The 25462-nt window shown below is 48.0% G+C and overlaps 2 protein-coding genes across 6 annotated transcripts in view; one reads left to right on the top strand and one right to left on the bottom strand.

Annotated features, from left to right (window-relative positions):
• Window positions 1–366: 366 nt before the first annotated feature.
• Window positions 367–20653, bottom strand: TRMT1 (tRNA methyltransferase 1). Of its 4 annotated transcripts, none has more exons than XM_077327274.1 (17): window positions 20552–20653; window positions 17269–17652; window positions 14442–14497; window positions 13121–13257; window positions 11919–12106; window positions 11178–11293; window positions 9750–9862; window positions 9221–9369; window positions 8904–8987; window positions 8127–8196; window positions 7904–8038; window positions 4161–4246; window positions 3896–4004; window positions 3125–3201; window positions 2464–2583; window positions 1380–1500; window positions 367–570 (listed from the first exon to the last, which is right to left on the bottom strand). In XM_077327274.1, the coding sequence occupies exons 2-17, from the start codon at window positions 17622–17624 to the stop codon at window positions 499–501; spliced, it is 1989 nt and encodes a 662-aa protein (XP_077183389.1). In that variant the 5' UTR covers window positions 17625–17652; window positions 20552–20653; the 3' UTR covers window positions 367–498. The 4 variants fall into 4 exon arrangements, with proteins under 4 accessions (XP_077183389.1, XP_077183391.1, XP_077183390.1 ...); XM_077327276.1 differs by having other exon boundaries at window positions 17269–17479; window positions 20552–20652; XM_077327275.1 differs by having other exon boundaries at window positions 20513–20615.
• Window positions 20654–24589: 3936 nt separating this feature from the next.
• Window positions 24590–25462, top strand: part of NACC1 (nucleus accumbens associated 1) — a 43301-nt gene continuing 42428 nt past the window's right edge. The window contains exon 1 of one of the 2 annotated variants that reach the window (XM_077327267.1): window positions 24590–24836. The gene's annotated coding sequence lies outside the window, so the exon portion shown is untranslated. The remainder of the gene's footprint in view (window positions 24837–25462) is intronic. The other variant, XM_077327266.1, reaches the window with a different exon arrangement.

The raw sequence follows: 25462 nt of genomic DNA, 5'->3' as shown, positions 1-25462 counted from the left end.
GTTTTTCTTATACCGAGATCACAAATTGCATCAGGCAAAAGTTTGTGCCATCAGAAAAGAAAATGAGGGGCTATGTGGCACTAAGTAAGACTTCTGGGAATAATGACAGTGTACTCAAAGCCTGACTTCCTGCTCCTTTGGTAGAAAAAGACAAGACCAAATGTTTAATGGTGATGCACTAGGATATCCTTGAAATATTTACTACAGGGAAGAGAGTTACGGGTGAATTGGGATGGGTCTCCTCTTTCCGCGGCAGCATTTGAAAATCAGGGCTGGCAATCAGTCACCAACACTGTATGGTTTAAGCCAAAGGAGCAACCCGTAGCTGTGAGCTTTTGGATAACAAACAACAAATCAAGCACCAAAGAGAAACACCACCATTCATTTAATGGCAAGCAGATCGCACTTCATAGGCAAAAGTTTTAAAATTAAAAAGTTGTTAATGCAAAAAAGTGTCTTTAAAAACCTGGCCGGACGCAGATGTTCAGAGCAGTTTCATCACTCTGGTGCTGTGGAGCCTTGCTCTGTCTCATGAGAGTAGCGGCAGTTGTCCCCTAGTGAACAGTTGCCCTGGGAGAGAAAGGACATTGGTTGTCACACCGCCACAACCAAGGAGCTCAAGGCCTTGCCTCCAAGCAACACAAACTTGGCTCTAGGGCAGAATGTCAATGGGCTTGAGTGACTGGGATATTGGACATGGCCTCCTCTTGCAAGACTTAAGAGCAAGTCAGAAGTCTTCATGGCACTAGGCACATCCCACCGGCAGTCTGTGACAATTTTATAAGAAGAAAGTTTGAAGCAGGGGAAATTGGGGGGGGGGTGGAGAACTAGGCCAGATTTGTGATGGATTTTGGCTGGTTTGTGCCCATCCCTAGCTTAAGCCTCTTAAGTGGGAAATCTCCTGGAACTCCGACCTGTAGAGTGTTCCAGACACCTGCAGGCAAAGTAATCATGGACCCCCCCAAAGGAAACAATGGTAGGAGAAGGGCAGACTACTCCCCATTTCCTCTGTTGTGCTTTCTAAAGGAGAACTCCCAAAGGCTCCTTCAACACAGGTAGCTGCAGAAGGCCACACAGTCCCACTCAAAGGCACCCAAAGTGAGCAGATCACAGAGGTTAAGCAGTCTATAAATCTCAGCTTGACTGATAAGTCCTCTCCTGGGCACGGAAAGCTCAGCGGTTTTAGGTGCACCAGCTATGAGCTACAACCAGAGGTCATGATGAAGGTCATGTGCATATGAGGGAAAGGCCCACTTTTGGCATTCTCTGTAGGACACTAAGCAGTCTCTTGCTGCCAAAATGGACTACTGGCTTTCTTTTCTGGGTCTGCTCACTTCCACCTACCCACCCCCCAGGCCAGAATGCCTCTGGCTGCTTACCTCCCGAAACCTTTTGCAGGGAAAGTTCTTCAGGTGGCTCCGGTCACTCTCTTCTGCACAGCCCTTCCTCTTACCCTGGTGTAGCTTCCCCTTCTCCTGCAGAGAGGAAGAGATCCCACCCCTGCCCGGAAAACCCGTCAGGCCAGAGCCACGAAGGCTGCTGTTCAGTACCAGCAGCTATTCTCAAAAAGGGGTCTGTCATGAAAACCACAAGGACAGTGTGGAAGATGCCAATCAGGATTCACATGGGAAAGGCCGGTGTGCCTTCCAGGCCAGCAAGCACAAAACACAACTGAGACACACTCTAGAGCAGGGGTAGTCAAAACTGCGGCCCTCCAGATGTCCATGGACTACAATTCCCAGGAGCCCCTGCCAGTGAATGCTGGCAGGGGCTCCTGGGAATTGTAGTCCATGGACATCTGGAGGGCCGCAGTTTGACTACCCCTGCTCTAGACATTAAGCTGAGAGCTGGGGGGAGTGGAAGGGACACTTCCCGAATCAGAGGACCCAGTTATGGAATTTTTATAAGTCAGCCTCTTGCCTCTAGCCAGGCCCAGACTAGAGCATCAGCCATGTAGTTTGCTTAGCAGGCTCTCTGCCAAAGCAATATTTCCATTTAAAAACTGGCCCCAGCGCAGCACAACTGTGGCCTTGTGCAGTGAGGGACTACTGCAGGGGATACGTTTGCTTGCGTTATCAAAGCTGTAATGGAGAGGGAGCCCTGACTTGGCTGGCCCCAGGCTAGCCTGACCTTGTCTCATCTTAGAAGCTAAGCAGGGGCAACCCTGGCTAGTACAGGGATGGGAGACTGCAAAGGTCATGATGGAGAAGCAGGCAGTGACAAATCTCCTCTGAACACCGCTTGTCTTAAAAGCCCCATGGGGCTGCCATAAACGGTTTATGACTTGATAGCACTTCCTACCACCAACAGAGAGGCGTGCAACTGAGTTCCTACCACACATAAGAAAGGGAAGAAATGGATGTCCTGACTATCTTACGTAACCTCTCATTTCTGATCCTGGAGCAGGGAAGGGACACCAGGCATCCATGCTCCTAGCTCTGCTTGATTCTCTGCGAGGCTTACCCAGCTTTTGCTCTTGCTTTTGGCCCCCAGTTGGGCTCAGGATTCAGCTGGAACCGTTTAAGGCCTTGTTTTCGTGAGTTGGGATTAGCATCTGCTCGGACTGTGAAGGATGCTTGCAGCCTGTGGAGTTGAGCAAGAGTCCGCATTGGAGGGGGAGCCAAGAGTTCTACAAGGAATCCAGACTCCAAAGGGCCCCATTAATGAGCACTGCAACTTGACCTGGGCAACCAGGCGAGCCTGATCTCATCAGCTCTCAGAAGCTAAGCGGGGTTGAGCCTGGCTGGTATCTGAGTGGGAGACCTCCAGGAACACCAGAGGTCATGATGAAGAGGCAGGCCCTGGCAAACCACCTCTCAAAATCCCCACCTGGCTGCCAGACAATCTCAGGATCTCCTGGGCCCAGTGCGCACATGCTGCACAATAAATCAGTGGATGCTGGTTTTTTGCCTAGTGCAATAACAAGTCAATTGCTTCTGAGTCAAAATGAAGCGGGCTCTCTCTAAGGGGAGTTCTCCCATATCCAAGCTTAACAGTCCAGCTCTGCTTTTCACCAAGACCCTCTCCAAATTATTGATGCTCTTCCGATCTCCCATCCCCTGCTCAGCCTGAGGCCAGTGTTTGCCCACGTAAGGCCCACTCCTCTGCTCTCCCCAGCACCTACTTGGGCTCCACAGACAGGATGCAGGCAGCTGGAGAGTTCTCTGAAAGGCGCTCTCTCTTCACAGGGTTGAGCTTTTCCTACAGTTAAGAGAGGATAAGAAGGGAATAAGAGTGGTTTTTTTGTAACCCCACTTGTAAGTACCCGAAGGAGTCTCAAAGTGGTTTACAGGTGCCTACTCTTCTCCCCACAGCAGACCCCCAGAGAGGTAGGTGGGGCTGAGAGAGCTCAGAAAGAACTGATACTGTCCCAAGATCACCCAGCTGGCTGCATGTGGAGGAGTGGGGAATCAAACTGCTGCTCTTAACCACTACACTAAGCTGGCTCTCAGAATGACAGAGACTTAATCTGAGCCTGTTACCCAGAACACGCCATACAGGTAGGTACAACTACCCATGAGCTTCAGCTGAGGGATGGCTGAGAATAGGCTCTCTGTCAAGGCATCAGGCCTGCCTCTCGGGTCAGACCCAAAGAGCGAGCCACGTATCAGTTTGGCAGAGAATATGATGCAAGGCAGCCATCTTCTGGAGAGAAAAAGAAATGGAGCCAGCATCAATGCAATCAGATAAGAGCCATGATGTAGGCCTGTGTGTCCTGAACTACATTTTCAGTCTCCACAGCCTATGACGTCACTACAAGCCAAAAATAAGACCAGACAGTGGCACCAATGCCACACATCGTCCCGTTGTTTGAAAACTGCACCACCTCCACAGTTCTGGAGGTGTACGTGGCGAGGATCAATAAAGGATCCGGAAGAAGAAAAGCTTCACTCACCCAACAGCGCATGATGTCCCAGATCGCAGATGGCGGAGCATCTGTCTTGATAGCATTCTTACAAGCATGGGACAGGGACACCCGGTAACCAGCATGGAGGAGGGCTGACCTGGAACAGAAATCTGGAGAAGATTTGCACCGCCAAGCTCCTTACCTTCTACACAGCACAGCTCTGGTTACATGGGTCAGTAGAGGACTTGAGCTGATGTTAGATTCTACTGAACAGAGGAGCTGGGGAGGCTCTTGCCATGCTGGCCCCACTTACCTGAATTGTAGCAGGGAGGGGCTGCTGCTGCGGATGGTTTTGCTGAGATTACCAAGGGTGTAATAAAAAGGGATGTCACTGAGTTCCTACCACACAGAAGAAAACAGACTCCGGTTAATGGGAAATCTGGGAAGGCAGGGGGGCTATTCTAAGTAGAGCTGGCGGGCTTTAGTTAGAGGGAATTCTGAAAGAGATATGAGTCAAGGCCTTATTAAAAACAGTTCTGAAACTTTCTATTTTATGGAGCCCTTTCCACACCAGCACGTCCACCATGTTGTAAAAGAGGCCAGGCATGCTTTATGGCGGACACTCAACATAGGTCATTGGCCAACTCTGTTGGATCATGCTTCTGAGAGTGTGCCCCTGAACAAGACCGGCATTCCCCTGCTGCTGAGCTTACAAAGAAAGATTAGCAGTGATGGGCAAGCAATTGGGGAGGGGGAACCTGTCCAGGATTGCTGATCTTTTCACTGAAGAATACCTGAAGATCAGTTCGGATTTATTCCAGGAAGACAATTGAGGAATAATAACAGAACAGTTTTAGATAGAATACTATGATAAAAAGCCAGATAAAGAAGCAGTGTGATCTTTGCTGATGCAGAAAAGGCCTTTCATAACATCTCTTGGTTATTTATGAAGAAGTTTTTGAGTAGAAGGAATATACGTTCTAACTTTATTAACAGTATTGATGCAACTTACTCGGAGCAAAGAGGCACATTTCAAATTAACTGATTATACATAAAGTGCCAAAGTCTCCAGTTCTATTTATACTTGTTTTAGAAACTTTGTGTGAGGCCATACAGTTAGATAACAGAATTAAAGGTGTTAATACAGGGAGGCACTCATATAAAGTATGTGGGTTTGCAGATGATCTTGTCTTTTTCTTTTCTTTTCTTTTCTTTTTTTTTGGGGGGAAGAACCAGAAGATAGGATCTCAGTTCTTCTTGAACAGATACAGAACTTTGGGGAAGTAGCAGGATTTAAATTGAATAAGACAAAAACTACAATGTTAACAAAAAATATCACTGAAAACTCTAAAAATAGCTTGCAAGTTAAATCTGGCTTTGAGATAGTAAAAAAATTAAAATATTTAGGAACAGTCATTTCAAATCAAAAGTCACTGCTTTTTCAAAATAACCATTTTAAGACTTGTGGCACCATTTTAAAAGATTTGCGGAAGTTGTCAAGATTAGATATATCATTATTGGGCCGAATCTCTACAATTAAAATGAATGTGCTTCCCAAGTTAATTTCTTTTTCTTCCAGACATAACCAATAGCAATTCCAAAAAAATATTTTAACCTATGGAAGAAAGATATTCAAGGGAATCGAAAAAAAACTAGGATTAGGTTTAAATTATTAATCGATTCAAAGGAAAGAGGAGGTCTGTCACTCCCTGATTTTCAAATCTATCATGAAGCAGCTTCATTGACTTGGATAAAAGGTTGGATTCAACTGGAAGATAATAAGCTATTCAACCTAGAAGGGTTCAACAAACGATTCAGTTGGTATGAATACGTTTGGCATGACAAGGATAGAATCCATAGGGAATGTAAAGAACATTGCATTAGGAGAAATTTAATTATGGTATGGGGGAAAAAACGAAGACTTGAACCATCTACACCGGGGGTCGTCAACCCCATTTCATGGCCCGGTAATGGGCCGCCGGTGGCCGCGCCTGCCTCCCCCCTCCCACGCAGCGAGAAGCTTGCCAGGCCGCGAGCGAAGCGACCCAGCTAGCTTCTCGCTGTGGGAGGGGGGGGAAGAGGCAGGCGTGGCCACCAGCAACGCTGCCACGCATGCACGTTAGCTCCCCCTGCTGGCGTAAATGTGCATGCGCATCAACTGCACATGCATGTTTGTGCACGGCACCTGAACCGCCGGCTCTCCCCCATCCCCGGAGGCTGTCCTTGACCACAAAAAGGTTGGGGACTGCTGATCTACACCATCATGGCTGTTACCAGAAGAAATGCTTAGGAGGTCAGGAAAAAGGGGTAAATCAGATTGGCATACATATAAAGATTTGATTTACACAGAAATACTAGATAAAGAAAGTCGAGAGATATCTAAATTGTATAAATATCTACTTGAGTGGTCCATGGAAGAAGAGACAGTTAAGGAAGTGATGATTCAATGGGCTAAGGATATAGGTCACTCAGTTAATTTAGGTACGTGGGGAAGATAGTGGATGCGAGATAAGAGATTTACTCCTTGTTATGCAATTGGGGAAAACCACTATAAAATGATGTACCAATGGCACCTTATCCCAGCAAAGATTGTAAAGTGGGATTAATAAATGCAAGATAAGTGTTGGAAATGTAAGGCTGAAAAGAGGGATTACTATCTATGTGGTGGGGTTGTAAAAATGCAAGAAAATATTGGAGTACTTGATGAATTTTAAAAAGTAACTTGGAGAAAAAAACGGAATTATTTTTGAGCTTCGTAGAGGGGGATATACCTAAAGGTAAGAGGATCCTCCTCCTTTATGCAGTATCAGCAGCAAGACTGGGGCATGCAGCTAAATGGAGAGGCTCAGAAATCGCTACCACAGAAGACTAGAGAAAGAAGATGTTGAGCTTTGCTGACTCAGCCAGACTAACGGCAATTTTAAAGACAAAAACTGGACAGAGGGTACTTTTCTGGAGCTACGTGAAGAAAAATGTTTCAGACTCTGCAAAATTTTACAAAACATAAAGAAACTGAAGCAGCAGACTATTCTAACTAATTTCTCTTATCACAGGAAGGTTTATTTGTCCAGGAAGGTGAGCTGGGTGGGAAGTCATATTTTAGGTTGTGAAGTGATGTTTGTGTTAGTTGTGTGTGTGTGTTTATGCTGTTTTTTGTTCAGAGGTGATGTTATTTGTAGATGAATAAGCATAATAATTTTTTTAAAATAAATAACTTCTGAAAAATCCAATGGTGCCCCAGAACAGTTTGAAAAACAGGAGCTGAATGCATACAAACCCTCTGTGGAGGCTTCTGAACCCTGAACAAATAGCTGCACAGGGCACGTTCATAAATTTTGCCTCTCCAATTGCGAGAGCAGCGGTGTCCTTTAGCGGCCTACAGTACTGTCAGGATCTGCTTCTGGAGCATCCTGCCATGATTCTAGTGGGGAGGGGGCTTCGTTGCTCTTCCCTAGGACCAGAGGCATGATCTGTGTTATGGCCTGTATGCCGTGACTCTGAAGTGCTATGCAGACTAATTGGTAGTGTTATGCTAACAGGATGGAGCCAGAAGACCCATGGGGGAGGGGCCCGCTGATTACCCGCAGCTTAGTTTTGGGGGTTGAAAGTAACATTTGAGTGTGGCTGGGCCAGTTGTTCTCTTGGGTGGGTGGGGGGGATGGGGAAATATATTGATCTGTATGTAGCTAGCAATCCAGTTTCAACAAGAAGCCTCATGTATCCTATTTTGCTTTGCCAACAAAATAACTTTTGTTGCTATCCCAAGCCTGGTTCATTGAAGAGTCGGTGGGAACATGACAGGCATTGCCCCCAAACAGAAAGCATCAGGCCAAGTGGATTCCAAACAAGAAGAAAGAAAGGCTGTTGATCCGGACTATGCCAAGGAGAAAAGGCAACTGTTGTTATTGATTTCTTACAATGTGCCAAGTTTGCTACTTGCCCCCCTCCCCACAACTCCTGGCAAGAAGTTGCTCCTGTGGATCTGGCATCTCAAAGGCCACTGATTCTGCTGCTGGGCAGGACCCGTAGCTCTTCTGCAGTCACAGTCATCCACACCTCAATTGCCATGCTGAGGACCCCCTGAATTCGCTGGCTTGTCTGGAAGCGCGCTGGATTGCTGCCAACAGCAGACAGGACTCGCTGGACAAAATCCACATTGTGGAGCGGCTCTGCCCACACGGGGCCACCCAGCTGTAGGAGGGAAGAGGGGTTTCAAGGGTCAGTTTGGGATCTGCTAGCTAGGAGAAGACTAGAAGCTTGAGGAGCAGCTATGCCTCACCTGGTGGCGCTGGTGGCAGTGCTCACAGGATGGTCCCACAGGAGGGCCAGAGGCAGCCTTGTAGGTGATGCTGTTGGATTAAAGATCAGTGGTTGGGGTGGGGAAGCAGCATTTAGAGGAGAATCAGGTTTGACTGGAAGGGTGAAATGCAGCACCTTCTTGAGATACAGTGGCCGACTTTGACTGCTGAGATCTGCTTCTGGTTGGGTTCCCTATATCCTCAAGTTTACAAGCCCTTAGATAAAAGCCCTCCCTCCATAGCCCAAGACTCAACTGATGCAGCATGGAACTGGGTAATGTTTGCATGAAGGAGAAGATCTAGCACCGCATGGTGCTGGTGGACCATACAGCCATGATGGCAAGCTACAGCCAATGTGGAAAACTTTTAGCTGAGCTTCCACAGGCTGGGACATATATTGCTTCTTTGCTGATAGGAATAGTATACTCCTCCCTACTTTATTTTTCTGGATTTCAGGAGCCTCAGACACAAAACTGTACCAAAGCTCTCTTGTGGCTGGAAGTCGATAGCAAGTGGGTTTTCAAATTACAGAGTAAAAGTAAATGCTGAGCATGAAAGAAAGAGGCTGTGACCACCCCACTCCCCCACCCCCCAATTCCTCAGTCAAAGGCCCACCCAGGAAATGAGTAGTGTGGCCTGCTTAAATCAGGAACACGCTGTGAAACCATTCTGCCTAGAACCCCTTCATCCAACTGGTTAAAGGGCAGGAAGGAGTGAATGACTGCTCCATTGCTCCACAGAAGTCCCAGCTCTCTTACTTGTTTCCACTGTTTGCGACTTTGCCGAGTCTTTGGACATGAAATGAGCCACAGCCCACGCAGTTATAAACAAAGGCCTGTTTGCTGCCGAAAGGAGGAAAGGGAAAGAGCATTACCATAAAGCAACTTTGAATACAAAAAGAAGAAGGGGAGGGAAAACTCCAGATGTCAGCCTTGAGGCATACAAGCTGTAAAAGATGAGCTCTTCGTTATGTCAACCCATCGGGAGCCCTTCTGGAGACGGAGGTCAGAGATCCAGAGGGGCTCCATGGGAACCATAACAATGCACCTCCACACACTGTCTTGCGCACCCTCACCTGGCACTTGCTTTGACCTTGGCTTGCCCAGAAAAGACCCTGACGAAGACACGGATATAGAAATCAGCGCTGACCGACAGCAGCGGGACAATGTAGCGCTGGTAGCAGTTGGCACGTAGATCGAGGCTGTGCAGGATAATCCGCAGGGCCTGAAAGAGGAAAGAATCTGCAGCGAGGGCCAATTTATTTTCTTTCTTCCTTTTGGAGAGGAATGTTCTGAGTGTTGTTCAGTATGTTGTTTCATTCAAAGGAGGGCCACAGGAATGCAGAGGACGACTCTGGATTCTCTACCAAATGGCTTGGCCTTCATACATCAGGGATCAGCCGTGCAGGTAGAAGCGAGGAGAGTGGAGCCACAGCCTGAATTATGATGGAGACGAGGCAAGGAGCTGCTAGTTATTAGCATCTGCCCCTGCAGAGCAACCAGACTGGAAGCCTCTTCAGGGACTGAGAGGGACGGGCCGCAGGTGGGGGCTTGTGCCCACATCAGGCTTGCACATCTGGACGGCCAGCCCCTCATGCCACTCACCATTTCATGGCAGTACTTGGTCTTGATGGACATGGCCCCATACTTGCTGTAGCAGGTCTCCCCAGCATTCCCAGCCATCACAGCCATGTCGGTACACGTGACACACAGCAGGCCTGCAACGGCAACCACAAGGCAGGAGTCAGCCATGGACAGAACCACACCATCTTTTTCCACCAGCACTCCCTGACCACAGCACTTGCACTAAGAAGACATTAAGCCATGCAACAGGGCTGTGGAGCCCAAGGGCCACAGTGCTGTGGCTCGAGGATGTCTTGCTGTGTCACAAGGGACCACCACCGTGCGTCTGGCTGGTTTCAGCTCTTATATGTGCACAGAGAAAGAGACTCCTCCACTGTCCTATCAGGGAAGACATATGCTCAGGTTGAAGGATAAGAAGGAACATAGCTGGATTTAACGACCTAAGAGCCTACCCATTCTCTGAGCTCTGGGACCTTTGGGCAAAGGAACCACATCATCCGCCAAAATAAGCCTATGGCAAGCTCGAGACTTTGGGCTCTCAGAACCCTCTTCTCCCATTCTCTATCTAATGTCTAGATGCTGCTTGAACATCAAGAAGGCATAGCAGCGATTCCTTCCTTCATACATTAAGGCAAGACTTTTCCCTTTCAAAATCCCAAATTATGCTCTGGCATCAACAGAAACCCGATTCTTCAGACTTAACAAGACCTGCTGCTTCGGACAGGCCAAAATCTACAAACAACTGTTTGCTGCCTAGACTTTTTTGTAGGAGTAAATGGTTCACTCAGGAGACAACTTCTTGGAGGGGGAGGTCTTTTTCTTTTCTACGCTGATTGACCTGCTGCCTGTTTTGAGATGTGTTTCTATGCATTTTGGTGTGTTCCTTGTTCCACAATCTCAGCCCAACTGTTTGATTTCTTTTTTTGTCTTATTAGGAAATCTTTTAAGAGCCTCTTGTGGCGCAGAGTGGTAAGGGAACAGACATGCAGTCTGAAAGCTCTGCCCATGAGGCTGGGAGTTCAATCCCAGCAGCCGGCTCAAGGTTGACTCAGCCTTCCATCCTTCCGAGGTCGGTAAAATGAGTACCCAGCTTGCTGCTAGGGGGTAAACGGTAATGACTGGGGAAGGCACTGGCAAACCACCCCGTATTGAGTCTGCCATGAAAATGCTAGAGGGCGTCACCCCAAGGGTCAGACATGACCTGGTGTTTGCACAGGGGATACCTTTACCTAGGAAATCTTTGCTGTTTGATTCAAATGTGATCACATTTTCTAACCCACCTTCTGACTGACAGGAGAGTGTTTTAAATCACCCTTGCAATCCTTGGGGCTCAACGAGAAAGGCAGACTATCCATGAAAACAACAAAAGTTGGAAACCCTCATCGAAGACCCTCTCAGAGTCCCAATTATCGCAGCCCCCCAAAGAGCAGCACACAATATCTTCCTCACCTCCATCACTCACAGCCTGCACTGCAGCATCAAGAAACACGGAAGGGCTCCCGTATGGATCCAGGTCGATGACATCAAAGAGGTCTTTGGCTGCCTTGTGCTGGTACATCAGCATCCTGTACGAAGGAGAGAGGCAGGCTAGAAGTATCCCACTTTGTGCTGCAGGGGGGACAGACAGTGGCCTAGTTCTCCCTGGCAAACCTATAGCTGGGTTGTACCATTTGAGACTTCATTGGGGGCTTCAGTCGTCTCCCTGACATCTAAATATTTGTTACGCATTGGGATTCTTTTGTATGGAGGACATTTAGTTACATCAGCTCCCGCATGTGGTGCCAAATGGTATAACTCAGACACAGAATCAACATCTCAGTGAGAACTAGGCCACTGAAACACCAATCCTTTCTGGGTCTGAAACTCAAATGCAAAAAGTTTTCCGCTATGAAACACCAGTGAAGAAGAGAACAGGAAGGTGGGGGAATGTGCTAATCTGGGGAGGCAGCAACATACTACCAGCATAGGATCAGGGAAATTACTGTGACCCATTTCTCCAGCCGCTTGCCTTCATTTCTTGGCAGCACTGGAAGAATAGGAAGAGAAGGCAGGTCCCTACTGTTCTTTCACTCCCCAGGTACAGCACTGTTCTACTTAAACTGGGCAAAAAGATGCAACTGAACATGCCAAAGATTTAGCACTCTTGTCCTGGGTTATGGCTAAAGCCCCAAAGAGAAGATTTCTACTTACCGGGCATCTGACAGGCTTGCGGCCACCAGGTGTCCCATGTCATTCAGCTGAATGTTCTGGTTGATGAGTTCAACAGCCTTGGAAGAGACGTCATTTGCCAGCACACTGCGAAGGCCAGGCACCTCCTTGGCAAACCGGACAGAACGTAGCCCAGAGGCAGCCAAAGCCTCTAGCACTCGAAGTCCATCCTGCAAAGGGAGGGAGACACATGGAAAGGAAGCCCATGAGTCAATTAACCCTGTGGAGGTACTGCTGAAAGTGTAGGCAGAGAAGCATATGTGGAGCAGGCCCTTGCCAGACTAAGGCTTAGTATTAAGGCAGTTCCAAGATTCTCCAGCATGAAGAGGCAACCCCCGAAGGTTCAGAAATCAGACCAGCAGCAGTCTGCACATCCCAGAGCTTTTCTGTCCCTATGACCAGTTCACATGTGGAAGGGACTGCTGTCTGATATTTGCCCAAAGGTGATCTAGGTCTCTGGAAAATGCTTTAGCACATATCCTACAAAGCTACCACAATCTTATTTCTAAAAAGGGGGTTCCTAAAGGTTAGCCTCAAATATTTTAGAGAGATAAAAATCAGTGGTGGACTTTTGAGTAGAAACATGTTGAGGCAGTGAGTTATTCCACCCGCTTGTTTGTTTCAAATATTGCGAGATCCCTAAACCTGTGGCACGTAATGATGAATGCTTTCATTTATTACATGTTAGGCACTGAAGCAAAGGAGGGCAGATCCTGTCTTCCAAGAAGCATCTAAATGCTGATGCTGAGAAGTAGGGGACCATAAAAGAAGAAGAGTTGGCTTTTATACCCTGCTTTTCACTACCTGAAGGAGTCTCAGAGTGGCTTACGATCTGCCTTCCTTTCCTCTCCCCACACCAGACACCTTGTGAGGTATGTGGGGCTGAGAGAGCCCTGACAGGACTGCTCTGTAAGAACAACTCTAGCAGGACTGTGACTAGCCCAAGGACACCCAGCTGGCTACATGCAGAGGATATGTAAAGAATCCAACCTGGATCTCCAGATTAGAAGCTGCTGCACATAACCACTATACTAAGCTGTCTCTCAAAGAAGGAAGAGCAGGGAAGGTGCATGTGGCAAGACAGAAGTGGATATGAAACAATAAAATCGTCAATAAGAAGATAAGCTGTCCATCTGGGCCTGCATCCGGAGTAACACTAAAGTTGACATGGAGGGGCGTGGCACCTGGCACACTTCTCCCACAGCAGCAGTTTTGGGCTCCTCCTTATCACCAGTAAGCTCTGGTTCAGATTCATCCTCTTTGTCTCCTTGTGAAAGGTCCACGGCCACTTTTGAGGCATTCTCCTCCCCAGGAACTGCAACTGGAAAAAAAGGACCAACAACAGAAACTGAAATGGAGCTCATGCCTGGGATCTTGCAGGAACAAAACCAAAGCAAACGAAAAATCCTTCAGTGCCCAATTGCTACATCATTTTTGCAAAGGTACGTTCAACCTTAAGTAGAGCAATGCCCCGTTAAGAAGGGCAGCCTAGCTGTCTTCCTTGCAGGGATAATGGCCCCCACCGCCTCCAGACTTCAGTTCGGTTGCTTGTGCAGGATAGGCATGGCAGCCACTTCTCAAAAGTCTACACCAGCTGTTCAAAACATGCAGAGAGCCCTTTTTTCTATTAGGACAGTTTCAAGATGGCATTCCTGTTGTTCTTCAGCAGAAGAGCTAAATTCACATCCAGTCATACCTTATATTCAAAAAATCGGATTAGCCTCCAAGGTGTTAATGAAATTTAGCTCCTCTTTTCTTTTAGTCTTGAATCTGGTCTTTTGGCTGCAGATGGAAAAACTGGCTGAACTTTGTAGCGTGAAGCAGGATCCCAGCTAAATACCAATACATACAAGAACCAGAGGACATACTCTGCTGCAGTCCACACACACACACAACCGCCACTCGCACTTCTAAGCACGGGGCTTGAGCCAGCTGGAGCATTCTCCAAGGTTTCTAGGGCTGGGCTAAAGATAAAGGTAAAGGTATCACCGAGTCATGTCTGACCCTTGGGTGATGCGCTCTAGCGTTTTCATGGCAGACTCAATACAGGGTGGTTTGCCATTCCCTTCCCTGGTCATTACTGTTTTACCCCTCAGCCAGCTGGGTACTCATTTTACCAACCTTGGAAGGATGGAAAGCTGAGTCAACCTTGAGCCGGTTGCTGGGATCAAACTCCCAGCCTCACGGTCAGAGCTTCAGAGAGCATGTCTGCTGCCTTACCACTCTGCGCCACAAGAGGCTCTTAGGGCTGGGCTAGTTCATATCAAAACAGCCCTTAGTCGGGAACATGTCTGCCAGAACAGATGCCCAACACAGAGCTGCTCCTCGCAAGCAGAACGACATCTTCTGCCTGAATTCAACAGAACTTGTAACACAACAGCAAATGGAGAAAGGAGCAGCAGCCCCTCTTAACGAGCAGCAGCAATTATTGCACCTCTTACCAATCAACGGGTCCCCCCCCCGTATCACCCTCTATAGAACAATGAAGAAAATAGTGCCACTCACTCTGAATCCCTTTGGATGAAAGCTGCAGACGAACAAATTCTGTAATGACTGCACACCTGCAGTCGGAGGGGAGACAGAGAGAGATACATTATTATTATGGTACTCTGAAGTAGGGATGGATGAAATCACTAAGGACATTGAGTGCCTTCAAAGGTATAGTGAAATTGGAATAATTTAGGAGGATATGTCAATAAAGGAAATATGATTATGACACTGTTTATTATAGACATTTCTTCTTTTGTCTGCATTGTTTTCTAATGTCTGTAAACTATTTTTTACATTTATGTCACATTTACACACTTTCTTGTATTGTTTCCAAACGTTGTGTTTCAGTCATATTAAAACATTTGTTGTGTCTTATACTTGCTCCTGTTACATTGCTAAATTTTGTAATCGACCTTGTGTGTCAGCAAGAAAGGCACACTATCCTTTTCCATGGTTTCCTATACATAAAAGGGAAACTGGCCCTGGGATGGAGCCAGTCCGGAATTGGATTGGAATAGGGCCAATCAGGGTGCAGCCAGCTAGCGCCTACCCGAACTGCCCCTGGGGCCGGGAAGGCCTTTTGCCACAGATGTGGAGAGAGGCCTTCCTAGGCCCAGGGGAGGCTCTCTGCCGGGCCAGCCAGCGGGGAAGGGGGTCGCTCCCCCCTGGCCCTGACCCCGGGAAGGGCTCTTGCCACGTCGCAGACACAGCGAAAGCCATTCCCGGGCCCATGGGCAACTCTCCGCCAGCACAGCCAGTGGGGGCGGGGCCTCTCCGCTGCCCCTGTGCCCAGGAAGGGCTCTTGTCACATCGCAGACGTGGCAAGAGCCCTTCCCGGCCCCAGGGGAGGCTCTCCATTACCACAGCCTCTCTGCTACCTGTAGCTGCGGGGAGGGCGGATGGTGGGCCCGGGGGGGGGGGAGAGAGCCGGGGACAGCTTCCCCATGCGCCGCCAACCATACCCGCCGCCTCTTTAAGGCACCGGGTGTGTTTGGCAGCGTGCGGGAAACCTGTGGAGCTGCCGGGACTAGGGGGTTGGGAAGGGCTTCCCCATGCACCACCAAGCACACCCACCACCTCTTTAAGGCGGTGGGTGTACTTGGCGGCCCACGGGGAAGCTGCGGAGTCGCCAGGGGGGGAAGGGCCGCGGCTCGCTTTGGGCACGCTTGGCGCACCATGGGGAGGCGGCCGCCCTTTCTTAGGAACGGGCTCTGCAGCTAGTTAAGTAAATAAATCATGCATTGCTGGCCCCTGTGAAGCTCATTAGATATGAACACAAAGGATCAACTAGTACAGAAATCAGCTAAGTAGAAGTACCAATCCATATATGTGCAACTCTAGCTAGCTCCCTTAATGCATATATTATTTGGTTGTTTATTTAAACTTCTAGGCCACCTCTCTCTAAATGGCCTTGGGGCAGCTTACAACGTTGAGAGGTTTTACAATAAAACATTAACATCTTAAAAAAAACAATACAGTCGCCCCATCACAACCACCACCTGGGCCAGATATTAAAATCGGTAAGTTAAATAATTGACCCAGCTTTGATGGCAGGGAAATAGTTCAGACAAAGCCTGAGCAGGGGGTTAGGCAGGGAGGCCCTTTCAGATGGTAAGAGTACAACCTTGGCGTCAACCAAATGCCTGGTGGAAGAGTGCCATCTTACAGGCCCTTCAGAACTTTGGGAGCTCCATAAGGGGCTAGATCTCTGACAGCGGCTCATTCCACCAGGCTGGGGCCAGGGCTGATAAAGCCCTGTTTAGCTATACCTTGTGTTAAAGTGATTCTTAAGAATCAAACAAATTAATAGTCTTGCACATCAGACCAAGGCCCACTTACTCCAGCATCCTTTGCAACAATCCTAGCCACCAGCGGGCACTACGTAGTCCACCAGAAACTGGTCAGAGATCCACTAGTAGATGCCAGTCTACCTACCACCCGTTAAGCAGTGGGCCTGCGACTCCTTTCTGGGGCATGCAGCATGAAAGCTCAATCTACTAGGTACGCAGAGGCTGCCTGCCCAAGCAGTTTGATTCTCCAAAGACTTTCCTTCCCCAAAGAACCAAAAAGCTCTATAATTTGTTTCAAGAACAACCAGAGATCCAATTGGTTGTTTTATTCTCCATTTTCTCCCATGCTTGTTTCTGCACTTGAATGGAGCATCACATTTAGTATAGGATCAAGTCAATTACCAACATATTCCCCCCTCTTAGGGACAGTTTCACCAATTAAGCTGGGTAGTAGTACTAAATATCTGTTATCAAGCAAGCAATATCATTGCTGATCTCACTTAAGGGTTTGCTTATGTCATATTTTGTTCACCCAGCAGTCTCACTGCCTAGCTATAGGAGAGCTGTCCTAGTCCCACCTTCATACCTCCCCAGTAAATTGTTCTTTTCAAGACTTTTATAGGTTAGATAGCCTGGATGGGAGCAAAAAGCCATTCACATGGAAACCTAAGCATTGCTTGCCCTGGATTCAACAGACGGGTGGGTTAACTGTATTGGTCAAAGGGAAGCAAACACTTTCTTTTAGCCAACAAGAGAATCCTCAGGATGGAAAACCATTCTTACCACTGAAGAAGGAATTAACCTCCCACCCCACTTTGCCATCAAAAAGAAAATGTCAGGACTTCAGGGATGCCAGTGTTCAGGTGGGACCTGGGTATCTGCCAGTTTTACAGCTCATCTTCAAGAGACAGAGATCAGTTCCCCTGGAGAAAATGGCTGCTTTCAGGGGTGGGCTCTATAGCATTATAGTCCACTCCCCACCCCAAATCCCACCCACTCCTGGTTCCACTCCCAGAGTCTCTATTTCCCAGTCTCCCCCCATTCCCACTTACGTCAGGTCTCTGTTGAACTCCTGAACAGGGTTGTAGAAAACTTCATTGGCACGTGGAAAAATTATTTTTGCTTTTCCTTCTGTGATTACAGTCTCACCATTTTTTACAGCCTTGTTAACACAGCTGAAATCCACTACAGGTGGCTGGACAATATTTTGATCCTGTTTGGAGTCATCTGTTTCCATCTCTTGAGCCTGGTCACTATCCATGCCTTCAATAAAAGAAAGAGTCCTGACTTGAAAATCAGCAAACGGTAGGTGCTTCCTAGTTTTCCAAAGCAGACAAGCTGTTACACTATGGTGTCGTGATATGGTAGGTCTCATTAACCAAATCCGTAGGAGAAAGTTCCCTGTCATCTGCCCAGGTTTCTCTTCAAACTGTTTTCTGAAAATATAAGAAAAACAATTCCTATTGCATGCATCCTGAATTTCCAGGCACTTCTTTGCCAGTTCGTCAGGTGTGTGCATGTGACAATCTGTTACGGACAGGACATCATATACTAGCTTACTGGGAGTTAACCACTTGGGAAGATGTGTAGACAGCCATGGAGATTATTCTTACAGCTATGGGAAAATCTTCATTGATTTGTGAAGAACAAGTATTTATTTTTATTTATTTATTTTTCAATTTGTAATCTTCCTCTTCCACCAGGCATCACACCCTGGCTCTCCCCTCTTGTATATACAACATATATTCCTTAATTTTTTTTTGATAGCATCTTTAAATAGGACAGGGTCATATTAAATAAAAGAGTAAGGCCACCTGGGGAGGAGTTAGGGTGGGCCCAGTCCAGGATAAAAACTCAGAGGGCCCAATGGGCCCTCCGAGTGTCCATCCAGGGCCAAGCAGCCAATGGGGAGGTGCGAAAAGTGCCTTCCTATTGGCCCCTCACCAGGACAGACCAAAATTCCATTTACCCAGCCAAGTATGGCTGCCAGTCTGCTCCTGACCACCAAAGGGAGAGGAGGTCAGCAGGGCTGCCAAGGGGGATGAGAACAGAGGCTTGGACAGGCTGCGCCAGCCCTTTTCGCCCCAAGGCTGTCCTAACTGTCATGTCCAACTGCAAATTGCCTCAGAACCCTGACAGAGCTGGCAGGAGGCTGCAGAGTGCTCCCCAACCCCCCCCCCCCTTTCAGGCCTGCTGTAAAGGAGCCTCTGACAGGCCCTGACTGAGGGAAGGAGGCCTTTCCAAGAGCAACGCAGGGGAGCCTGAGGGCCTTCCTTTTGAGGGGGGGGGGAATTTCCCCTTCTGCCAAACAGTTGCCTGACAGGGAGGCCACAGAAAAGCCCTTCTCACTTAAAATACTGCTCTGGCCGGGGGTTAGACACAGCCAAGCTGTGTGTCTTTCTTCTTTGCAACTCTCTTCAGATTTGAGGCCACTGCACAGTGCTATTCTGCAGATGAAACTGTTTTTTTGTCTCCTGTTTCATCTGTACAGCAACCCTGTGCAGTAGGCCTCAAGTTTTTCAATTCAACAACAACCTGTGTGGGAAGCCTTAAATGTTTCTTCTCTACCACAACCCTGTCCAAAGTAGCCCTTTCTGCCTGGGGAGCTGATCTTTATACTCTGCAGGTGAGCTGTAATTCCAGGAGCTCTCCAGGCCACACCTGTAGGTTGGCTACCCCTGGGTTGGAAATATTCCTGGAGGTTTGGAGGTGGGACTTCAAAATCGTACAATGCCTCAGAGTCCAGCCTTCAAATGAGCCATTTTTGCCTGCAGTTGGTAGGGAGTGGTGCAGGAGTGTCCCTCCTGGCCTATGGGTTATGGCCAGCCCTTATCAGCAACTGTTTGTATTCTGGGGCACAGACAGGCATCAGTCCTGTGAGTCTGGAAAGTGCAGGAAGATCTAAATAAATATTTACAGCCTGAAACTAAATAGAGAACAAGTAAATGTCTGGAGACACATAGTAACTGAAATAGTAACTGGCAAATAACCTTGGCCTGGCAAATAAAAAAACAGTATTAAAAACCTCACTAAGGTCAAGACTGCTGTGCACAGACAGTCTTCCTCTTAGGGTTGCCAGCTTCCCTGTGAGGCTCGCTACCCCACCTCCCTCATGGGGAGTCTGCTATGGGGAGAGAAGGGGAAGACGATTGGAAAATGCTTTGAGACACCTGAGGCTTGCTGGGTCACTGCGGTCCATTCCCAGTTCTCTCACAACCCTACATACTTCACAGGTTGACTATTATGGAGAGACAAATGGAAAAGGTGTTTGTAAACCGCTTTGAGACTCCTTTGGGCAGTAAGCAATAGGGTACAAAAATCCGTTCTTCTAAGGAGCAACCATGAAAGAAGCATGTGGGCACATAACATTTTACCAACAGTGAAAATATGGGAGACAGAAGGAACAGGGTGGACACCTGTGTACTGTGACTACCCCGTGTGTATTAGGGCAGAGGGGCATTTCGGTAAATGTGGCCTAATTCACACAACAAGGGTGAACGCAGAACTAGGGGGAATTGGAATCTTCCCCTAAGAAGAGTCTCCAGTCTGATTTTCCCTTCACATATCTGACGACATGGCTCTGGAAAGCTCATCTGTAACCACTATGCCACAATTCCCAAAGGTCAGTCCTCTCCCACAATCAACGAACATTCCACACCACAGGTTCTTGACACCCATATCTCCACACCCATGGCCTCATTTGCCACCATGCCATCACAACCTCCCACACAACACACATGACAACCCCATGCCCTTACAGACTGGACAACTCCTCCCCTTCCTCTTCCCACTGCCAAGCTCTAGTGCCCGTTGTATTCTTGGAGACAACGGGCTTTGCCCCTAGTTATAAAATAAATAAATTACTACTACTACTGCAGCAAGACCAGCCAATAAAGTTGCATTTGCCAATAGGATTTGGGAAGAGATGGTTTCCTATCTCAGGCTTAACTCGCTCACCAAGGGACAGCCTTAAAGACATTTGATTTTGTCCAAGCACACGGATTTTAGCCAAGAGCAAAAGGGAGGTCATAAACGAGAGACAATTAGCATGAAGCTAACTTCCATTATGCTGAGTAATCCTGGCTGTCGGATTGTGCACCTGATGAAAATTGCGAATAAAAGGAAGACAGGAATAGAGAAACAGGAATAGCACATTAATAATTGTACGTTCATAATTATATACTTTATTCAGACATTACTGGCAGAGAAGTTGGGAACTGAAATTTACAGCACCACTCCCCAGGAAACTCGAGAAAAAACAAACAGACCCGGGCCTCCAAGCTAGCCATAACGCACCCTTTCTATGCCAGCATCCTGCCCCCAAGGATTTCCTACCCAGAAGTAGCGCCCAGCCGTGACTTCCACGCTCCTCAGTACAGCCTATACCGACAGCGCCATGTTGAAAAAGGCTTGGGAATAATCAGGTGACTCCTTTTCAGCCAATAGGAACAGCAAAAGATGGAACGCCTATAGAGTCAAAAGAAAAGTTCCCAAACACAACCGAAAAGGCTGGGCTTCTATGAATTCACCGGCTAAGAAGTCGGTGTCATCCATTTCCACGAAACTTATTCCGAAAGACGCGGCGACTATCGTTTGTCCCGCAGAAAGGCCACAGCAAATGGCTATTACTAAATAATAATACCGAGGATTGTAATAATAATGAAATTAATATCAAGATTTATGTATATTTCTTAGAGCAGGGTGTAGTCAAACTGCGGCCCTTCAGATGTCCATGGACTACAATTCCATGGACAATTTCGCTGGCAGGGGCTCATGGAAATTGTAGTCCATGGACATCTAGAGGGCCGCAGTTAGACTACCCCTGTCTTAGAGAATGTCTTGAGCTGGCGGATGTTGCATCAAATTTATAATTGGGGAGAATTATTATTTTTACATTTTGGCCAATAAAAGCGGTAATCCTATATAGGAGTAAATCCCTTTGAATTCAGGATGACATACGACGGGGGGGGGGGGGCGATCAGAGTGAAAGTGTTCAGAGAGACTCCCAAACTTGTGCAGTTGTGGACCTCAAGAAGCTTGCACAGCAGGACCGATATTTCGGTAATTTCTTTAACTTTTTTTCAGTCCTGTTCACATTAATTTCAAAAACATATACCCAGTGCCTAAGTATAATTTCTCCAGGCTCTGTACACACATTATCTTCTATGGATGCTAGGTCCCAGGTGGGACCCTAGGGAGCCCCTGGAATTACAGCTCATCTTCACACCAAAGAGATCAGTCCCCCTGGAGAAAATGGCTGCTTCGAAGAGTGGACTCCATAGCACTAACCTCCACTGAGATCCCTCCCTGCCCCAAATTTCACCCACTCTGAACTCCACCCCCAAAGTCTCCAGGTATTTTCAAACCCAGAGCTGGCAACCCAAATCTCAGCCCATGCATACAATCTCATGAGTCAATTTCTATCTTTATTCTGAAATGACATCTCATGGCAGTATGGGTGCAAGTAAAAGGTACCACTTTCTTCCTGTCCCCTTGCAAAGTATCCACTTTCCCCTCATACTAAAACATTAAAGAAAACAAGTTCTTCCCAGTAAGATAATGAGTAAAGTGGAAAAGATTTCAGGGGAACTCAACAGCATGCCTCCACATCCTGATAAGGTACAAAATCCTTAAGTTCAAAGAAAATATCACGGTGCAACTCATAAGGCATACTTTTTCCCCTCCAAATGTATGTACCTTTACAACTTCAGTCTATTTATCTTTACTCATAGGTAAGTCCCACTGTGTTCAATAGGCCTTACTCCCAAGTAAGTGTACCTGAAATTACATGAGAAAATTTGAGTCCAGTGGCACTTTTAAGACCAACAAAGATTTATTCAAGGCATGAGCTTTTGTGTGCATGCACAGTTCCTCAGACAATGGAACTCAGACAGTTCCTCAGAATTTTGTTCCATTGTCTGAGTAAGTGTGCATGCACATGGACACTCACACCTTGAATAAATCTTTCTTCGTCTTAAAGGTGCCACTGGTCTCAAACTTTGTTATGATCTGCAGACATTATCAAACTATAATGTTTGTATCTATGATATGGCAAAGCTTCAGTGGTTGATTCCGATACAGTACTGGATAAAAGTAGGTACATGGAGGCAATTGTACTTTGGTCACTTTATGAGAAAATGAGTCACTGGAAAAGAGAAGGATGCTAGGAAAGTTTGAAGACACCAGGAAAAGAGGGAAACCCAACATAAAAGGGCTTCGCTTATTCAAGGAAGCAACAGCCTGCAGTTTGCAAGACCTGAGCACGGCTGCTTACAATAGATGAACCCACAAGAGGTTCAGCCATACTGGACTTAATACTGACCAACAGGCAAGAGTTGGTGGATGAGGTGAAGGAGGTGGGGACCCTAGGGGGAAGTGACCATGTCCTCATAGAATTCTTTTTGAGATGGGGAGCCAAGGAAGCTTGTAGCCAGACGTGGATGTTGGATTTTCGTAGGGCAAACTTTAATAAACTCAGAGACATGATGAGCGTCATACCATGGACGAGAATGCTGGAAGGGAAGGGAGCATGTGAAGGGTGGGCGCTACTCAAACAAGAGCTATTGCATGCTCAATCAATGACTATCCCAAAAAGACGAAAACACTGCAGGAGCTCTAAGAAGCCTATTTGGATGAACAGAGAACTTCAAGAGGAACTAAGAAAGAAAAGGAAAATGTTCAGGAAATGGAGGGAAGGACAGAGCTCTAAAGAAGAGTACCTACAGGTTACTAGGCACTGTAGATCAATCATAAGAAAGGCCAAAGCTTAGAGTGAGCTAAGATTGGCCAGGGAAGCCCATTGTAACAAGTACCTTGGGGTACTTGTGGATTGTAAACTAAACATGAGCAGGCAGTGTGATGCAGCGGTAAAAAAGGCAAATGCCATTTAAAAAAAAGGCAAATACCAAATGTATCAACAGAGGCATCACATCAAAATCACAAGATGTCATAGTCCCATTGTATACAGCACTGGTCAGACCATACTTGGAGTACTGTGTGCAGTTCTGGAGGCCTCACTTCAAGAAGGACGTAGATAAAATTGAAAGGGTACAGAGGAGAGTGACGAAGATGATCTGGGGCCAAGGGACCAAGCCCTATGAAGATAGGTTGAGGGACTTGGGAATGTTCAGCCTGGAGAAAAGGAGGCTGAGAGGGGACATGATAGCCCTCTTTAAGTATTTGAAAGGTTGTCACTTGGAGGAAGGCAGGATGCTGTTTCTGTTGGCTGCAGAGGAGAGGACACGCAGTAATGGGTTTAAACTTCAACGATATAGGCTAGATATCAGGAAAACATTTTTCACAGGCAGAGTAGTTCAGCAGTGGAATAGGCTGCCTAAGGAGGTGGTGAGCTCCCCCTCACTGGCAGTCTTCAAGCAAAGGTTGGATACACACTTTTCTTGGATGCTTTGGGCTAATCCTGCGTTGAGCAGGGGGTTGGACTAGATGGCCTGTATGGCCCCTTCCAACTCTATGATTCTATGAATAGGATGTTTTGGAGGCCATTAGTTCACGGGATTGATTTAAGTCAGCGACTTGATGGCACTGAACACAGAAAAAAAGATGGAGCTCTGACAAGGCTGCTCTGTGAGAACAGCACTATCAGGACTATGACTAGCCAAGATCACCCAACTGCTTGCATGTGGAGGGAATCAAATCTGGCTCACCTGATTAGAAGCAGCCTCTGTTAAGTACACCAAGCTGTTTGTTTTTGTCATTGTTTTTATCTGTCATTTCTTTATTGACATCCTAGTGTAGGTCATTGGGCAGAGGTTGCTGAATAGCCTGAAACCATTTTCTTTCCAGGGCTCAAACTCAGACTTCATCAGTTTCATACCAGGTCTATGTATTTAATTTAAACTCTTGTGGGTTTGACTATTACTTAAAGCCTGGTTTTGTTTTTGCCGTGATTTACTGAGTTTACTGTTCTCAGATTTATGCAAAATGCCTCACAGTATTCATCTCACAGTATGAACTTCTCATGCCAGGCAAACAGGGTATGTGGGGGTGTGTCACTCCATTTTACTTAATTAATCAGTAAAGCAAAATGGAAAGCTCCAAACTGTGAAAACTTTTGAAATATGTGTAACTATTTAGCTGCATCTTGCCCTATTCTAGACCAGCATGGCGTAATAGTTACAATGTTGCGCTAGGATCTGTGAAACACAGGTTCGAATCCCCACTCTGCCCTGGCTTTGCTTAGTATACGTGCTCAGGATGCCACTGTTACCTGGGCCTTCCTCTCCGGGGCGGAGATTGGTTTCCGGCTCAAGGAGCAAGGGAAGCGAGGAAGTGCAGAAGCAACCCCCCCCCCCCCATCAAGGGAAAGGCAGGCGAGATGCAAACTGGAGCAGGAGGGGTGGGGGAGGCGGCTGCAGGTGGCTCGGAGCTCGGCTAGCCGGGACTTGGAGTGCACAGAGATGACGGCTTGGCTGTGAATCGCACCGCGTTGCATTGGCTCGCAGGCGGCGGCTTGTGCTGCTGCCCCTGCCGCATCCAGCCGCTCGGCTCTCCGCTGAGCCTGCCTAGGCTGACAATGAATGGCTGCTGCTAGTGCTGCTTGGAGGGCTAGGGGAGCAGAGCCCCTCCATTGAGCGAGATCTCCCCTCTTCTCTTTGCACAGGTGAGAGCTGCGTCGCCCGCCGGCCCCGCTAAGAGGCCCCTCCGCCCCCCTCCCGCGCGGCCCCCCTCCCGGAGCCCCCGGGCCCGCCGACCACCCGCCCCCCCCCGCCCCCATTAGCCTGGGAGCTTAAACTTTCTCCGCCCTGCCCCCAGCAGCCTCGAAACCTGCCTGGCCCTTCGGAGAGGGAGGGAGGGACCGCATCCACAACACTGCAGCAGCTGTTGTTGCCCGTGCCTGCCCCCGGGGGGGGGGGGTCCAGCTGTTCTCCCGCGTTTCAGCCCCCCCCCCCGCCGCCTAATCCCCCCATTCCGCCCAGTGGCCCCCCTTCCAGAGTTCGTTCCAAAAGTGCTGCTAGGCTGGAGGAGGAGGAGGAGGGAGGCGGGAGCTGCGCCTCCGGGCTCCCTCCCACTAGGCCTCGGTGCAGTCGGCGACCTCTTCTACCCCCCCCCCCCGGTGGAGAATGAAGGGGGGCGTCTTCCCCCTCCCCCCCCGGGCCTCTGCCGGCTGAGGAAGGGCTCTGGGGGTCTCGCCCTGCTGCTGCTGCTGCTGCTGCTTCCTCCTCCTCGTCCCCGCTGCCGGCCCGGGGTCTGTGTCTGCCCTGGGCGGCCAGGAGGGTGCGGGCTTCA

The sequence above is a fragment of the Paroedura picta genome, chromosome 3 (genome assembly GCF_049243985.1).
Source record: "Paroedura picta isolate Pp20150507F chromosome 3, Ppicta_v3.0, whole genome shotgun sequence".
Taxonomy (NCBI): domain Eukaryota; kingdom Metazoa; phylum Chordata; class Lepidosauria; order Squamata; family Gekkonidae; genus Paroedura; species Paroedura picta.
Note: the sequence above shows the minus strand (reverse complement) of the source record. Positions and strands in the feature narration are given on the sequence as shown.

What these genes read in the sequence shown, in the direction of transcription:
- TRMT1 (XM_077327274.1), bottom strand. Translation starts at nt 17,624, where the DNA reads ATGACAGGGAACTTTCTCCTACGGATTTGGTTAATGAGACCTACCATA. An exon ending in CCAAGTACTGCCATGAAATG is followed by an intron (nt 9,370 to 9,749) that starts GTGAGTGGCATG and finishes TTCCTCTTTCAG; the next exon opens with GCCCTGCGGATTATCCTGCA. An exon ending in GTCGCAAACAGTGGAAACAA is followed by an intron (nt 8,197 to 8,903) that starts GTAAGAGAGCTG and finishes TTAATCCAACAG; the next exon opens with CATCACCTACAAGGCTGCCT.